Source organism: Pteropus alecto, unplaced genomic scaffold (genome assembly GCF_000325575.1).
Source record: "Pteropus alecto unplaced genomic scaffold, ASM32557v1 scaffold398, whole genome shotgun sequence".
NCBI lineage: Eukaryota > Metazoa > Chordata > Mammalia > Chiroptera > Pteropodidae > Pteropus > Pteropus alecto.
The window spans coordinates 2,764,254-2,782,098 of NW_006442497.1; the positions used below are offsets into that span (position 1 = coordinate 2,764,254).

At 47.1% G+C, this 17,845-nt stretch overlaps 1 protein-coding gene across 3 annotated transcripts; it reads right to left on the bottom strand.

Moving 5' to 3' along the window:
• Positions 1 to 6,419: 6,419 nt before the first annotated feature.
• ARRB2 (arrestin beta 2) lies at positions 6,420 to 15,183 on the bottom strand. 3 transcript variants are annotated; one of them, XM_006922273.3, is made up of 15 exons: positions 14,931 to 15,183; positions 12,018 to 12,048; positions 11,356 to 11,416; positions 11,199 to 11,243; positions 10,782 to 10,978; positions 10,439 to 10,498; positions 9,954 to 10,021; positions 9,698 to 9,833; positions 9,379 to 9,463; positions 9,024 to 9,096; positions 8,600 to 8,737; positions 7,617 to 7,700; positions 7,442 to 7,521; positions 7,270 to 7,324; positions 6,420 to 6,974 (listed from the first exon to the last, which is right to left on the bottom strand). In XM_006922273.3, exons 1-15 carry the CDS (start codon positions 14,951 to 14,953, stop codon positions 6,881 to 6,883), a joined length of 1,230 nt encoding a protein of 409 aa, XP_006922335.1. In that variant the 5' UTR covers positions 14,954 to 15,183; the 3' UTR covers positions 6,420 to 6,880. The 3 variants fall into 3 exon arrangements, with proteins under 3 accessions (XP_006922335.1, XP_024895871.1, XP_015452890.1); XM_025040103.1 differs by lacking the exon at positions 14,931 to 15,183 and adding an exon at positions 14,206 to 14,905; XM_015597404.2 differs by lacking the exon at positions 12,018 to 12,048.
• Between the last annotated feature and the right edge of the window lie 2,662 nt (positions 15,184 to 17,845).

Sequence of the window (17,845 nt, forward strand, 5' to 3'; positions counted from 1 at the left end):
GGTGAGATTGGAGTAGGGAGACAGGCCAGGAAAAGTCTTGCAAGCTAAGTAATTTGGACTTTGTTCTGATGGCATTTGTGAGCCTTTGAAGGATTTTCAAGAAGTGTGTTATGACCAAATTTACCCTTTTGGAAAGATCAATGTTGACAGCTAATGGAAGATTGAGAATGAAGCCAGTTTGCACAGAGATAGCAAATGAATGGAGACTGTCAGTTAATCTTGAAAGATTTAGCATTTAACTTCATCTCTTTCCTAAATCATCAGGTTGGCTTTAGCTCAAGTAGTTACTTTGTCATGACAGACTACTAAATCCTAATAAAATAACAATAGGAGGGTCTTATAAAGGGGTCAAAAGAGAGAGGAGTTAATAGTAAAACTTTAGATAGAAGCGAAAACCAAAAGATAAGTAGCAACTGATTTAGCAATGAAGCGGTAACTAAGCTAGTGGTGAAGTTTAGATATACCCTTAAATGAGTGGCATCATGTACAACTGGGGTGTAGTAGTACTAAAATTAGGATTCTTTGAAGTAGTTAGTCCAGCTCCCAATCTTCTCCTTTACCCCATATATCTTGGCAACTACTTACCCCCCAATCCATCATATTTCTGGAGGTTTATTTGTTGGAGCTGGAAAATAGAGGATGGAAGACACCTGGGCATGGTTGTATTGAAAACAAAGAAGTGAAAGTTTATTTACAGCGTGGTGGTTTCTAAAACTCTGCCAACTAGGCTTATACCTTCCAGGCCAGAGATTGGAAGGCTTTTATCTGGGGAATTTGACTAGTCAGAGAAAAGACCTAAGGGTATTAACATCAGGGATTCTCCAACAAAGCAGTTAGCCAGATCACCCTATAGTGAAACCCACAGTTGGAAAGTCCCAACTGTGTCCATAGATCTTTTAGTCAACTTCTTAGCACCTCATTCTTACATCTGAGCAGACATAAGGCAAAGGATTTCTAGATATTTGAAGAAACTTTCTAACATGAAAGGTAGAGACCAAAATAAACATGGAAAAAAAAAAAAAAGCCAAACCCACAACACTTTAGACAATATAAAGTAAAACTTAAGGAGAATATTGACACTTTTAGATAAGAGATACTGTAATAAAGGATTGAATCCAAGAAAACACACTTAAAAAAAAACAAAAAACAAAACCATGAGGGAAGGAATGAAAAACTAGCAAAAAGATCGAAAGAGAAATTGAGGAACTCTTCCAACAAGTAAAACAAAAGAAAAGAGATGGCATATACGAAAAAGAAAAAAGAAAATTAGAGAATCAGTTCAGGGGGCTTAAATTCAATAAGAGATCAGAGAAAATAAAGAAGAAAGGACATGTGCTTCCAGATGAAAAGGACCCATTAAGTGGCCAGCATCAAGGCACATCAGACACTTTTAGATAAGAGATACTGTAATAAAGGATTGAATCCAAGAAAACACACTTAAAAAAAACAAAAAACAAAACCATGAGGGAAGGAATGAAAAACTAGCAAAAAGATCGAAAGAGAAATTGAGGAACTCTTCCAACAAGTAAAACAAAAGAAAAGAGATGGCATATACGAAAAAGAAAAAAGAAAATTAGAGAATCAGTTCAGGGGGCTTAAATTCAATAAGAGATCAGAGAAAATAAAGAAGAAAGGACATGTGCTTCCAGATGAAAAGGACCCATTAAGTGGCCAGCATCAAGGCACATCATGAACTATCGGAATACTAGACTCAAAAGTCTTGCAAAAGCTTTTTTGGGAAAGACAAAAGAAAGACAACAGACCACATGCTAAGGATCAGCAATCAGAATGGTGCTGGGCCTCTTAATAGTAACACTCCAGACTAGAGGACAGTAGATCAGTGCCTTCAACTTTTTGGGATAAAGAGATTAATAATCTGGAATTCTGTACTCCAGCTAAGGCTAAAAATGCAATGACTCAACAAAGTAGAACTTAACATTTTTTTCTCAAAAAGTAGTTCAGTGTGCTCCACAAATCACACACTGACCCAGGCTAGCAGTGCAGCTCTGCCTTCCTTCAGGGTCTTATACTCAAAAGTGTGGTCTGCAGGCCAACACCATTAGTGTTACATAAAAGCTTGTTAGAAATGCAGAATCTCAGGCCGCACCACAGACCTATCGAATCTGTGTTGGAAGATCCCCAGGTGAGCTCTATGCACAGTAAAATCTCGGAAACACTGCTCAAGGGCATTGCTGTCTCCAGTGTTAAAACTGGGTTGCTGGCATCCCTGGGTCTCAGCTGGCAGGGAGGAGAAAGAAAAAATGTTGAGGAGGCACATCTCAGAGGTCTGGCTAGAAAGTGGCCCATATAATTTATGCTCACATTCCGTTGAAGGAAACTTAGTCATATGGTCTAAACCAGCTCCGGGGTGTGGGAAATCCAATCCTTATCTAGGTGGCCAGCTATTGTTATAGCACCACAGAAGAATAGATTTTAGGGAATATCTAGACTCTCATAACAGCCAAACTATCAGTAACAGAGATAGAAAAAGACATTTTGATATGTACAGGGTCTCAAATTTTTCTCCCAAATACCATTTCTCAGGAGGTTATCGGAGTTAGATCCAGATTAGAAGGCTCCTAGAGAGATTTCTTCAAGGAGATTAAAGAGCTGAACATCTGTTTTGTTTTGAATGAATTGAGAAGATATATAAACTTCTGCAAGAGAGTATAGGGCAGAATTAGTGGTAATTTCAGAGAATAAGCAGATTTTTAAATGACAGTTATTCAGGGAAAATAAAGTTGTGCAAGAAGAAAAAGATCCATATCACATGACTTAGCTATGAATAACGTTTGCATAAGCATAATGTAAATACAGAATATTGATCTAACCCAGTTGATATAATTCCTTTGGGTGTATGAGATGCAGGGGAGGAATGGAAAGTGACCTATGGTGGGGCAGAGGGAAGAAAGGAAGCTCAGTTTTCACCTTACACAGATGGAAGCCAGTGGATGGTGCTTAAAGCAAAAATCAAGAAGTAGCAAAATAAGCATGTTGTTTGGAGATATGGAGGAAAATACCAAAGGAAACATCTAAAGGAGGTGAAAGCCGTTGCCTCTGAGAAGGAAATAGGAGAGGGAAAGGGTCTATTCTTTATTGTAATAGGCCTTGTAGTCCTATTTGACTCCTTAAACTATGTGCATATATAACTTTGAAAATAAAAACAATAAAAAAAGAGAGAGGAAATAGAGATATATTTTACTGAAAGAGACTTACTCATGTAGGAGTGTTTTTTCTTTGGTTTCCTTCCTTTCTCCCTCCTTCCTTTCTTTCTTTCTCCCTTCCTTTCTTTAGCGGAAGAGACTTATGTGGGTTTCTTTACCATGGAGGAAGAACCAGTAGAGAGAAGCAGAGGTTAAAGAGAGGGGAGTGGTTTGGTGAATCGCGGTCTCAGGAGGTAGGAGGGAAGCAATCTGCACAGGTGGAGGGATTAGCTTTGAACTGGAGAAGTCATCTTAACCTTGGTTGTCTAGGAGAACTGTTTTAGATGTCAGCATTTGTCGGTAGGAGGTGGGAAATTGAAATCATTCATCCCTCATAGCTTAATCTCTGTGCAAAACAAGATGAAGTCACTATGAGCGTGAGGAAGGTTTGGAAAATTATTGAGTAGGATGGGAGCAGGAGAGGTAGGTGACCAGGGACATGGAGAGGGACAAAGGGTTATCAGGTATGAGGGCTGAGATTAGCTGAGATTAGAGACCGTAAGTTTGTAGTGGCTCCAAATTCGTACCCAGCACAGTGTTGGCACCTAGAATGTGTTCAAAAATATTTGAAGATTGAACGAATAAATATGATTGTGTGATTTTTCTCTGGCAGTGCTCAGCAGCCCAGTGTTGGAGTGTAGAAGGGTGGGGTGGTGACTGACAGAGCCAAGGGTAGGGTTTGAGAGCAGGTATTGTGAAAGGAGAATTGAGGGTGCTGATGAGATAGTGGTTGATATGATAATCTTGAAGTTTAGTCCGGAAAGAAAAGAAAGCATCAATTTGTGAGGAAACAGAAGGCCAAGAGCTTTGTGACAAATCAAGAAGCCATAAAAAACATGATTCTAATAGACTACATTAAAATAAAAAACTTATGAATTATTAAAAATACCATAAGTAAAATACTTTGAAACTAGAAGTGATGGTTACACAACATTGTAAATGTACCAAATGCTGCTGAATTGTACACTTCAAAATGGTTAACTTTATGTTATAGGAATTTGACCTCGTTGAAAAGAAAAAAAGCTATAAACAAATTCAAAAACAACAAACTGGGAAAGATGTTTGCAAAATATATGACAAAGGGCTAATTTCTTTACTACATAAAGAGTCCTTAGAGTGCATTAAGACGACATGAATGCAATAAATCCTGTTCATTCTCACTCCTAAACAAAGAAATGCAAATTAAAGCTAGGATGATACCACGTCACCTGCTTGATTGGCAGTGATCAAAAAGGCGTTCTTTGACCCACCAATTCGACTTTTAAGAATTTGCCCTACAGACATACTTTACATGGGCAAAAGGACATGTCTTTAAGCATAATTATTATAATGTTTGAATTAACGAAAGAGTGGACATCCTTCCTGCCCATTGATAGGAAACTGGTAAAAATAAATGGCATCTAGGCAATGGCGAGCTATGCAGCTCTTTAAAAGAATGAGGTAGATCTCTATGTATTGTTAAAGGAATGCTCTCCCAGCTGCAAAAAGCATGATGTAGAAGTGTTCATAGTATGCTACTATCTGTATTTAAAATAAGGAAGAAATATCGTCATATGAATATGACTAAGTCTGAAGAATATCTTTGGAAGAATAATCAAGGAACTGATGATGGAGGTTGCCTTGGGAATGAGAAATGAGAGGCTGGGGATCAGAGGCAGGAGGGAGCTTCCTTTTGACTGTCTGAATTTTCTTTATACCACGTGCATGTTTTACTTTCTTAAAATCATTAAAAAAAAAAGCTAAAAGAGAAAAGGTGTTGTTTTATCAAAGTGTGTACTAATTCAAAATCCAGATTTCATGGATTCTTCCTAGGACTATTGAATCAGAATCTGGGAAGGTAGAGCCTCGGACTCTGTCTTTATCTTGCCTCCCAGAGGATTCTGATTCACCTGAAAAAGTTTGGAGATCCATGGGCCAAGAGATCAGAGGTCAAGAAGCAGGTTTACAGGAGTCAGAGGGATGCTGCTTATTTCTCTACATGATAAAGACCAGGCAGGATATATAGGATAGGCTGCTTCTGTGGAGGGGTAAACAAGGTCATTGGCATTTTGGCAGCACTTAAAAGTAATGGATAAATAATGATTTAATTAGAAGTCACGAGCCATAACATAGACTATAGGCTTGTATGGGCTGCCCATATGCCTTACCAGCCTCATCTGGAACTACTTTGCCTCTGGCTCTTTGTCGCAGTCCTTCTGGCCCCTGTTCCTTCTTGCCTTTACACATGGTGTTGCTACTGCTTGGAATGCTGGAACTCCTCCTTATCTTCCAGTTCTGTGCTCAAAGGTCAGCTTCCTCCAGGGAAATCTCCCCTTAACCCCAGCCTAGGTCAGAACTCCCTGTCTCATGTGTTCTCATAGCTCTTGTACTTCTCCTTTGGATCATAGATACTGTGATTAATTAGGGAATGATTTAATGTTTGTTTTCATCATGACTATGTCTCTATACTATACCTGGCACATAATTGGGACTTAACATAAAGATCATTTATGGAATGAATAAATGAGCCTTAAAAGAAAAAGGAGAGAAAGGCTGGGCTGCAGGACTGGGAATTGGTGGCAAAGGCGAGGAATGTCGGTAGAATGTTACTAACTTCCTCCAGCTCAGCCTGGGGCTTTGGTCGAGCCTCAAGGAGTCTCTGATGAATGTGAGTAGCAGCTGGATGAAGCTTCTTAGACTTGCCCACAGCAGCTTGACTCTCTCTGGCTGCCTAAAGCCTTGGCTTCTTTGTTAGAATGTAAATACCAGGCTCCACCTAGATGCTGTGTGGCTCCTGGTAAGGCCTGCAACTGTAGTCCCACTGAGTCCCAGGAATGACTGCTTGAGCAACCAAAAGGAATGGTGGAAACAAACACACTAGGTCACAACAGGTCACTATGCAGTCATGTTTGTCAGCCGCAACAGGGAAGGGCCTGCCCTGCCTAGCTCCCAAGAGCTTCTAGTCTTTCAGGGATGTGGGTTATTGTTTCCCCTGTAAATGGATAAATTTACTTTGTGGCTATACCAAACTGTACCCTTGAGTTCGGTCTGACCAAATCAAGTTTCATTGTTCACTTTGGTACGCAGGTATAGCTCATTCAATAAACACTGACAGCCTGTGGGCCAGGGGTCATGTGGGTGCAGAGAAGAGATTAGGTTCTTACCTACAAGCTAACAGACTCATAGATGAGCACACTGTATACTCCTTAAATGCTATACAGAAAACACACACACCCATGCCTATTAAAAGGTTTATTCTTTATGCTCAGAGACAAAGAAGTGGCCTTGTACCCCAAAGGGTCTCATCTTGAAGGAATGGGAGGTAGAGATAGTGACAGGAGGGGGTGTTGGTATAAGGTTGAATGTGGGAGTTTTTCCTACCCCCTTTTCCTACTATCACTCCTCTTTTCAGTTTCCCCCCCTCCAAAAAATTTAGGTATGAACACAGCTTGCCACCCATTAGGGGGTTGGGGAAGCACAGCCGTAATCAAAAAATTAATGCCCACGTTCAACAAGAGATGGGTCCAGTGCGTATCTGGTGGGAATAGGAGAGGGAGGGAAAGAAGGGGTTGGTTGAGGAAGCTGCTGGATGGAGGGGAAGGGAAAAAGGCTTGGACCTATCCCCAATGGCAGCGGGGATCTTGGTCCTGCCCCTACCTCTCCCAGCACCATCCACTCCCTTCTTCTAGCCCCCCTTCCTAGCAGAACTGGTCATCGTAGTCTTCATCCTTTATCCCCTTCAGCCGAAGTCGAGCAAAGTCCTCAAACACAATGTCATCATCTGTGGCATAGCTTGGTGGGTGGTGGAAAGGAGGGGGTGAGGCAAGGGCTTCAGACTCTCTTCTTGACCTCCCATTCCCCTCCAGAGACCAAGGTGTTAGAGTGGCAATGGGACGGGAGGTATTTTTCAGGAAGGGACAAAGAAGGGGCATAATAGGCAGCTCACAAGACTATCATCTCGATTTGGTGCTTCAACAATCCCTTCCCCAAAAGAAAAAAAAAAATGGGATAGAGGGTAGATTTGAACATTATAGGAATCTTTGTCCAAAGAGTCAAAAGTAGGAAAGGAAGGGGATGAGGCTCTTACTTGGTATCAAATTCAATGAGGTTGGTGTCCACGGGCACATCTGTTTCAGGAGCAGCTGAAGGGAGGAGAAAAAAAAAGGGGTGGGTGGGTGGGTGCCAGAAGGACCAACTTTTCTCCACTGGCCTGGCTTCAGGGCCTCCCTTTGGAGGCTTAGGGTGGGTGGTACGCTCACCTGACTGGGGTCTAGGGAGGGTGATGTGGTCATGGGGCTTGGGGTGCATAAGAACAAAAGGCAGCTCCACGGATACATCCCTGGGGAGGGAAAGAAGCATCATGAAGAGCTGATGACAATGAAGAGCTGGAGGAAGCCACTGTGGGCCCATCCCAGGCTGCCCCACCATACTTACCCACCACGAGACACCACCAGCTTCACCTTGACCCTGTATGACACTAGGATCCCCAGCACCTCCTTGTTGGCACCCTCTTTCACACTGTAGCAAAGGAGAGAAGCTGGACCAGTGCTCATTGCCCTGTGCCCTATAGCCCACCCTTGGGGCTCCCATCAGGACCCTGAGTAGGACAACAAACTTACAACCAGCCCCAGGGGCTCCAGCAGCATAGGCTGTGCTGTTGTCATAGTAAAGTACCCCACACCAGTCCTCTGTGCAGAACCCTCCTGTAGCTTCGCATCCCTCTCACAGGAAAAGCTGAAGTCCTTGTGACCTAACAGACCTGTACTATCTTGCTCTCCATTAGCCCTCCGACTCCACCTCCTACTTTTCTCCTTGTAGTTCATTCTCATCACCTTGGCCTCCAAGTCTGCTATGTGGGGTCATGCAGTGTGTACCCTGTACAAAAGTGTCAGGGGGGGTGAAATCCAGCCCTTTGTGAAACCCTTTCTCCTGGGCTGCTCCTGCCCAAAGGCACAATGGCACCACAGAGGCCAGCAGCAGTTCTGTGGGCCTCCTCACACTTCCTCACACACCAGCCTAGTCCACCTCTGGGTCTTTGTGTTTGCAGCTTTCTCTGCCTGCAACCCTCTTCCTGCATGTCTACACTGCCTACATTGCCTACTCACAATTCACCTCTATATTATACCCTGCCACCCTATTCAAAGTTAACAAACTCTACCCCTCTCTCTACTTTCTGTCTCCCTTCTCTGCCTCGCCTTTTCTCAACACTGGTCACTAAACAAGCACCCTATATATTTTACCTTTTATTTGATTTCTGTCTTCCCTTGCCTAAAATGTAAGAGACTTTTTGTCTCTTCTGTTCAGGTAAGAGCCCTGGCACCTAGGACAGAGCCTGGAACGCAGCTGGCTCTGAATGAATGTTTCCTGGGCTGCAGGAGAACCCACCCACCCTGCCCCTTATCCAGCCCCACCCTCACATGGTGCTAGAAGCCAGGTTGGTGTCCTCATGCTTGAGCTTTCCATCCAGGGCAAGACCACGCTTCTCCCGGTTGTCGCTGAGCAGTGGGGTTACGGTGTATACCTTGCAAAACGTGGAACTGGGAGATACCTGGTCACTGGAGGATGGGGACAAGAGAATAAGACTCTTGGAAGGGCCAGGCTGGGCGAGGGGGCAGCTCCTACCCCCATCACTAGCCCCTTCTCTCTGGGCATAGATCACAAATGAGTAGGTTTTGGCTCAGTCTGCTTGAGAATATTCACAGCTCAGAGCCACCCGACTGGAGGGAATGTGGCTCCTTTGAAAATGGAGATAGTTCAGGAAGTATTCCACCCTCACCTCACATTCTCCCAGGCCTACTCTTCTCCCCTGAAAATGGGACCGAGGGCTCTTCTGATACTCACTCTTGTTCAATCTGAGCCACGGGACACTTGTACTGAGCAGTGCTGAAGAGGCAGATGTCGGCATACTGTCTCACTGTGGGGTTGGGTCAAGCAACTTTGCATGGAGCTTAAGACTACCGTCCCACTCCAGACCACGTGGCAAAGGCCCCAGGCCCACACCACTCCCGCCCCCTGACCCACAGCCCTCCCTGTAGCAGTAAACACCTGGCCTGTATCTCATTCTGGGACAGCCTAAATTCTTTGAGCCCTGGTAGGTCTCCACCACTGGGGTATGTCCTTGGACCAAGATCATGCCAGAAGCTACATGGGCAGCAACTCCCTCCCCCAAAACCACCTTCCAACCCCCACCTCCTACCAGAGACTTTGATCTTCTTGACGGTCTTGGTGGAGTTGTTGGTGACATGGACATTGACATTGAGGGGCTCCCCGTGGTAATACAACTTTTGAGGGGAGGAGGGGTCAAGTTAATTGGTTGTTTTCAGTGGTCCCATTATCGGCATGCCCCTCACACAGACACATTGCTTGGCCTCCTCCCTTTAAACCCAAGCCCACAGCAACTTTCCATAGCCATCTAAGGCAACCTCCCTGAAAACACCATCTTGACATGTGGCTTCACCCCTCTCCCCAGGATCTGGCTTGTACTGTAGCGCCTGCATCACCCTTTCGCACCCCACCTCCTTGTCCAGGGAAGCCTCAAGGTGCAGGGACCGGTCAGACATGAGGAAGTGGCGTGTGGTTTCAGCTGAAGGCTGGGGGCCGGGTTTCTCTGGGGCAAACTGAACCTTTCGAATTACCAGCCGAACAGAGTTCCTGGAGGGGGAGGGGTCAGTCCTCAGACACCAAAACACCCACTCCCACCTCCCACAGGGGCTGGGGCTCCTGGGATCAGGGAGGGAATGGGTAAACCACAGGGGAGATGGCATCCCTTACCTTTTGTGGCTTTTTTCTTCTAGTGATTTGGCACAGAAGGCTCGAATCTCAAAGTCTACCCCGCAGGCCTTGGGAGAGGGAGAAAAGGTCATGTCTTACACAAGGCCACTGCCACCATCACCACTCCCTTCCTTCCCTCTCCCCTGGTCTTGGGCAGGGGACTCTTGCCAAGATGGGTCTTGGTCTGAGGAGCATAGGCCCTGGCTCTTCCTCCTCTGCCTCTCTGAGACCTGGCACCTGGCAGAGACTTAGTCCTGGCTGTAGAAGGTGAACCCCTGTACCCAGGTACATGCAGGTTAAGAGCAGGAGGTAGTGTCACATGTGAGCAGTGACTATCCCATACACACCCTATGTCCGCTGGGGATATTACCCTACCTTTTGTCCCATCCTGGCTTTTATTCTACAGCCCACCCCATCTTAGGGGCCTCCAACTCTTGCTGGACCCTGCTCTGCCCCATGAGCCCTCAGAACCATTCCTCCTATACCTTCCCAGTGTCCTCTGGGCCTGGCTGCAGGGTGACGGAGCAGGGCAGATTCTGGGGTATCTGTGGTAGAGGAAAGGGGAGGCTTTAGTTCTCCCAGAAGCCCCCAAATCTTCCTCCCAATCTCAACTTAAGAGGCTAGAGAAGTCCTGGGGATGAGAAAGGAAGAAGGGGCCCAAGGGAGGAAGCAGAAAGGTAAGGGCTTCCTGAATGTTGGTAACCCTGAAGGGAGGTGAGTCTAGGGTCCTTCTTTACTGTTTCTTCCAGATCTGCCCGTAACAGGTACTTCACTCCCCAAACACAGTCCCAGACCCCTTGCCCTTCAGAAGATGGGAGGCATCCTCACTGTGAAAAAAAAGGGGTGGGCATGTTGGCCCAGCTTCCTCAGCAGCCGATCCTGCAGGCGGGTGGGGGGCCGGGGTGGATTGGGCATTGGGGGGAAGGCCTGGTAGGTGGCGATGAACAGGTCTTTGCGGAAGGACAAGCCCAGCACATCCAGGTCTTCGCGGCCATAGCGGAAGGCGCAGGTGAGGGTCACAAACACTGGCAAGGGAGGGCAAGGTGGGGTGGTCAGGAGGCCCTCTTCTCTACTCCCCCCAGTACCTAACAGCAGCTGCTGCTCCTCAGCAGCATAAGAGTTGCCTGAATCCTACTCCTGGCTTCTTCCTCAGCCCTCCATCCTTTTGGGGCCCCTGTCAATGCCAGCCCATCTCCCTTCCCCACCTCCTCACTCCCTTTGGACCCCTGGAATTAGGGCCAGTACCTTTGCGGTCCTTCAAGTAGTCAGGGTCCACAAGCACCACACCATCTAGGAAAGAGACACATGAACTCATTTCCCATTGGGGCCTGTCCTCTGTTGCTGGGCCCAGGAACTTCTTCCCCTATTGGGGGACGAGATGCCTCTTTCTGGGCATACTTACCTACAGGATCCACTTTGTCCAGGTGATCTACAAAGTCCCGCTTGCCCAAGTACACAGTGAGCTGAGGATAGAGAGGGTCACAGGGAAGATCGGGTAGGAGGGTGGGCGGGCATCAGAGCCTTACACAGGGTTTCCCTGCCCCTGGTCTTCCCAGGCTGGGCTGTTCAGCCTGGGTTCCTCCCAGTAGGGCTGGAAGGGGAAGGGTGGCGGGGATTCCCAGACTATCTAACCTTGAAGTTTTTTAGCTGTTCCCTAATATCTTTTCACACCTCTGCCCATCAGTTGGGTGTGTGTGTCGGTTTGTGGGTTGCTGCCAGTTGGGGAGGGGCTGTAGAAGGCCAGGCCTTCAAGGGGCTCTAGGGTAAAGTCTATAGCCTGGTGGGGCTGTTAACTGTTCCCAGCCCCAGGTACCCTGAGTTGTTGGTTCCTGAGAGGGCTATAGGCATGGGCTTCTGACCCTTCCCCCAGGCCTGTCCCCACCCAGCCCTTGTGGCTGGCTTAGGCGAAGCAGCCTTTGCCACAAGGGGCTTCAGGAGGGAAGGAAGTTGGCTTTTAGCTGTCACAGGAAGTGGGGAGCTAGAGGTTGGGGAACGTCTAAGGGCAAGCTGGGCCTTGTAAGGGCCCAGGGAGGGTCAGGAAGAAAAGCACTGTAGGAGACTCACCTTGCAGTTAGGGCTCGACTTCTTGAAGACCCTAACAAAACAGAAAGGGAAACCCCACTGCCTCCCTCAGACTCAGCAGGGACCCTGGTGCCAGGACCTTGTCCCTCCCCAGCCTGAGAGGCAGAGCTACCCCAGGATTCCTGTCTAGAGGCTTTGAGGCTTTGCCCAGCCCTATCCGTCCCACTTTTTCCCAGAAGGAAAGGTAACCACGAGTCCTTAATATTCCCAACATGGCAGCCCTGCCTCACTAGTTGCACTCCTCCCATGGCAATGGCCACTGGTTCCCAAAGGAACCACCCTGGGTCTTCCCAGAGGACCTCCTTTAGGGGGACCTGAATGGGCAGGTTGCAGTACTGTCTGTGTAAGATGTAACCTGCTTTCCATCTTCTCAGGTCTCCAGCTCCAAAGATAGCTGGGGTACTTGGAAGAGTAATGACCTCAGCCTTTGCCTCTAAAATGGTTTCTACTATGGGCACTACCTAAGTGTGACCCTACTCCAACTGTCCCCATCTCTGATTTCAGCAGCTTAAAAGCCTGTTTGTCTTTCAAGACCCAGTTCAGATATCACCTCCTTTAGAAAGCAGATGGAGCCCAGACTCCAGTCACTCCTTTTTTGGGGGGTTCCTGTCACACCTTGTTTATGTTTTACTTGTGGTGATATCATGCAAGGGCAGTTAGCTCTGTACCGTCTGCTGCACTAGATTGTGAGCATCAGAAGCCTTATTCATTTAGGCATCCCCAGCACAATGCCAGCCATGTGACAACGATGATGATGCTAACATTTACTGGGTGAATACTCCACACCCAGCACTGTTAAAAGTGTTTCATGTGTTAACTCATTTAATACTCTTAAGAACCCTTGATGGGGGTCTTAATATTCCTATTTTATAGGTGAGGAAACTGAGGCACATGGAAGATCAAGTATTTTACCTAAGGTCACAGTGTAAATGGTGGATAAACAGGCACTCTGGTTCTGAGTCCATGCTCTTAGTCACTGAACTATTATACTATCCTGCCTCTGTAACTGACATCAAGTTTGTTGAATTAAAGGGGAGTCATTTCATAGTTGCTGAAACAATCTAAGCCTGGACTAGAGCCATTGCTAGAAGGATAGAGAAGTGTCTGGCAACTCCAATGCTCTGGCCACTTGTGGGCTTGATCTTTGCTGTCCTTACAATCCACTCCCAATCCACTCTGCTTCAGCAATGATGCCTGGGAAGGGTTCCCAGATAGAATCTGAAATTCTACTAAATGGCCCATGCCTCCTCCAACCACACCACCTGTTTTTGCTATAACAACTTCATTTTCCTCTTCTTTTCCAGAAGGCCAAGCTATCCAAAGGCCACAAGGCAAAGGGTATGGAGGTCACCAGGAATCCCCATCCAATAAAGGAGCGTAAACATTGACATGGTGGCAGCTAGAATAAGCACTCCAACTCTTGTCCCAACTTGGTGGCTGACTGCTATGTCATCATCTAGCTCTCCTTCCTCTTTGCTCTGGTTTTCCTCTTTGTCTCAGTGTTTCTTTCTATTAGGAATCCTGGCAGAGGGCTGCAACAGCCATAATCAGTTGGCCAACTGGAGTGTGGCTTTGGTTGATTGCCCTGGAGCAGCTGCAGGGAACTTGCCCTCTGGATTCTAACCTAGCTAACCTGCCAGGCTAGGAAGGAGTAGCCTGTGTATCCTGAGGCTGGCCAAGGAGGTGGAGTGTGGGGTGACCAGGGAGGTGCCTAGTGAGAGGGGGGCACAGAAGGAGATGCCTCCTCACACTTCCTGCTATTCTTTCCATTTCCTGTGGCCCAGAATTTGATGAGGGTGGCGGGAATTGTGCCAAGTCAGCAGTCCCCCTTTGGTCCATCCTTCCTCCTCCCTGAACCACATAACGGAAATCAGGGGCCTCCCTCAAGTCAGTGACTTCCCCTTTCTCTGGGGTGTTTAACCCCTAATCCAGGACACCAATCGTTCCACTGATCATCTCTCCAATACTGGCTGACTTGGTCCTCAGAAGCTTATGTTCTCCTACTCTACGGGTGGGGAGTGGTGAGGCTGATATGAGACTATTTTGCAGGACAAGTGACAGCTCAGGACCAGGCCCCCATTCCTGATCCCCTGTAGATAGAGGCAAACATCCCCATTCTTTTCCTCTTGCTCCAGCTCCCCAGGGACTCAGGCATTCACCCAATGCTCACTTGGGGGTGTTGGGTCACAACAGGAAGTGGATTTTGCTAGAGATCAAAAAAGAGAACTCGGGTGTCAGTGGAAGGAAGGAGCCTCGATTGCACAGAAAACATCCGGGGAGTGGATAGCGTGCCCAGAGCAGATACTGCCTCCCCTCACCCCCGGGGAACAGCGGTAAGGCCCAAGCTCGGGGAGGGTCCCTACGCACTCTGCTCCCCCAAGATGAGGCGGTTGCTCCTAGCAACCCCCGGGGAAGGAAGAAGTTTGGAAGCGGCGTACCAGGCCTTCAGGACAGGTTGGGGCAGCCCCACTGCCTGTGGGGTATTGGACAAAAGGCTTTACAGTGGCTAGGCACGAGTTGGGTGGGGGGCGGGAATCCCCCTCTCAGCATCCACCCTGCCCATACCCGACCTCTAGGGGCCGGCCACCTGCTCCTTCCTCCGCCCCTGCATCGCAGCCTGCACCGGAGAACCCAGTGGTCCGGCCCCCACATCCCTGCGAGAACCCAGACGCTGGTTCCCCGATCCCCATCAACATTCGCTTTCTGCAGGGGCCCTGGCATGCGTCCCCCTCATTATCCTCGAGGACCTAGGCATGCGGCCCCAGATGGCTGCCCCCTAGGGACCCAGGCGTCCGGCTCTGGATTTTCTCTCCCCGTTGTCCTTGTCTGCAGACCGCGCTGGTACCCGCCGGGAGCAGCCGCCCACGTCTCGCCGCGTGGCCCCACCTCCCTTACCTGGTCCCGGGTTTCTCCCCCATGGTGCGCGCGCCAGCCGCCCGCCGCCCGCCGGGTTCGCGGCTCGCTCGCAGCCTCTTAGCCCGCTGCCAGGTCCCTGCTCCTCCCCGCGCCACTGCGCACGCGCACCCTCCTCTCTTTCTCCTCTTCCCCCTCCCCTCCGGCCCCCCCACCTCGGATCTTCGGGAACCAGGGCCAGATGCGTCAGCCCAGATCCCGCGCGCCGCCGCGCTGCCCGCCCACTCTTCACAAACACGCTTGGTGATTGGCTCCGCCTCCTCCCCTCCGCGCTCCAGCCCCACCCCTCAGGGGAGATCCTTCCCCGGCGCGCGCAGTCCCAACTCCCTGCTCTTCCCGCCCATTTCTCTGCCTCTCTTCAACTCTAGGAACTGATTGGGCATCCTTAAACGAAGGCGGCCGCCTTTCTGGAGATTGGAGCCCTCTGATTGGCTCCCTACATTCAGGGTCTCCTCCCTTTTGTTTGTTTTCTCAGCAGGGGCGGAGGCGATGGAGGTGGTGGAGGTGGTGGGGATGGTGGAATGAGCTCTAGCATGGTCTGGAAAGGAAGGTGAGGGGATGCGCACGTGGGTGATTGGATGAGCGGTTCCAGTTGCATGATGCTTGCTTTTGGTGCTTGCTGCCGCCTTTGGCCCATCCTCCCGCTTTATTGTGGTGTGTCAGCTCCCCCTGGTGTCTGTCTTTGATCTTTGCAGGGTTACTTTTCGTAATTTCTCTGACTACTCGCCTCCATCCAACTCATTGCAGCTTCCATCCATCCATCTGTCCATCCGTCCCTATTTTGTGCTTGTCACTGTGGTAGGCGATGGGAACACACATGAATTAACATAGCCCCATTCTGCCTTCCTAGTAGAGTTGAAGTATTATGATCCCAGGAATGCTATAATGATGGTACGACTCAGAAGACAAAGCAACTATCAGCATTTGGCTGGAGTGGGGGTGGGGGGAATGCAGGCTGTTCAGAGGAGGGGACATTTGAGGACAATCTTTCTGAATGGTGGACAGAAGATGGAAAGGGTATTTCAAAGAGTGAGAAAGTCGACGTACATGTGTTTTGAAGTGTTTGTGGGATTAGACAATGAGAGAGATAAGGCTGTGGAGAAATATTAGAACAATGTGAAGGATTTTGTATAGCATGTGAAGGAATGAAATTAAGATCTTTCCCTGGAGGAGGGCATATGGATCCAGTAGTGTTTTTTTTTAAGTAAAAGAGTGGCATGATGAGGTTTCTCTTTAGGAAGATAATTCTGGTCTATGCAGAGGGTGGAGGGAGTGGAGCAAGGCTGTTGTAGACTAAAACTAGTTAAGGGGAGATGAACCATAGAGTGGAAGGAAGAAGAGGGGCCAGGCTGAAGAGTCATTTCTAGGGCAAAATTGACTAGACTTAGGAAGGATAATGGATGACATTTCAGATTTAAACAACTAAAGTATTTTTTCCTCTTCCATCTTTTTCCATATTCCCCCTGCTTTCCCCAAATGAACTAACTTCACACTCTCCCCTCCACTTTTTATGCAACAAAAAGCTATAGGCATGCAAGACAGTTTCTGAGATCATCTTTAAGGTTCAAACACAGGCCTTGCCCACCAGCTGCCACTCCCCACTCCTCAGTTCAATCAACACCTTTTAAGCTCATTCTTCATCCCTTTAAGATTTAAGCATTTCTTTTAAACTCATGAATCACTTTTGTCAAAAGGTCATGACCAGAAGGTGATGAGATCTGTATTGTTATATATCTAAAGTAATTTCGGAACTGAAAGGTAAGTGGTCTGCATGGAATGAAAATGACTGTCTTTAAAGGATATTAATAGAAAGACAACTTTAGAAAAATATTAAGGCTAGAAAGAATGAAAGAGACATACCATATTCTAAGTGAGAAAAAGCATCATTATAAAGATGTAATTTCTCTGAAAATTGTCTATAAATTTAACACCATATCAAAATAACAGTGGGACTTTCGTGTGCACAAAGATAATATAATAATTTGAATCTAATAAAATTCAAATCCAAGAGTTAAATCCAAGGGTCATCTTTTTTCCTCTTGTACTGCCCTCTTTTTAATCCTTCTTCAAGTCTTGGCATTCTGACTCGAAAATACAGTAATTCAGCTACTCTTGTCTTAATCACCATTCTCTAACACCTGGTCTATTATTATAGCCTCTTACAATGGCCTCTTCATTGCTCTCCTTGCTTCTCTCTTGGCTTTCTAGTCCCTTCTCCACGCAGCAACCAGAGTGGTCTTTTCAAATATATCAGTTCTTGTCATTCTCTGCTTAAAGCCTTTCAGTGCCTTCCAAATATGTGAATGAAATCTCATATTTTCACCTTGGCCTGCTATAATCTACATGACTGATCCATAACCATCTCTCTGACCTCAACACACATTATATGTATCATTCTCCTCTTTATTCTTGAGCTAAACTAGCCTTCTTGCTATTCTCCAGCAAGCCCAATCCCACCTCACAGCCTTTGCACATGCTGCTACTTCTGTCTGGACAAACTTTCCTTTGACTCCATATGACTGATACCATCTTGCCACCCTCAGAGAGAACTTCTTTTTAAGAAGTCCCCAGTCCAATCCACATCACTTTGTCACATTACCCGGCTTAATTTTTTTTATGACTCATAGCAGTATCCAAAATTTACTTATTTTTTTATTGAGTATCTCTTGTCTAAAATACAAATCACATGAGTAGAGTCTTGTCTTCTTCACCATTCTCATCACTTAGAAGGATGCCTGACACAAAAAATGCTCAATAAATATTTGTTAATAGATGAATTAGTCGGATGAAAATGCCTGTTTTTAATTTTGACAGGAACTGGCAAAATGCCTTCTAGAAAAGCTGCATCCATTTACTTCCCTGCCAACAGTGTAGAATACTTCATCCCAATACTAGGT

Bases quoted from the DNA above. Each gene is read 5' to 3' on its own strand.
- ARRB2 (XM_006922273.3), bottom strand. From the start codon at position 14,953: ATGGGGGAGAAACCCGGGACCAG. The intron at 11,244-11,355 runs GTAAGTATGCCC...TCTCTTTCCTAG, and splicing joins GGACAAAGTGGATCCTGTAG to ATGGTGTGGTGCTTGTGGAC. The intron at 9,097-9,378 runs GTAGGAGGTGGG...CCAACCCCACAG, and splicing joins CAAGAAGATCAAAGTCTCTG to TGAGACAGTATGCCGACATC.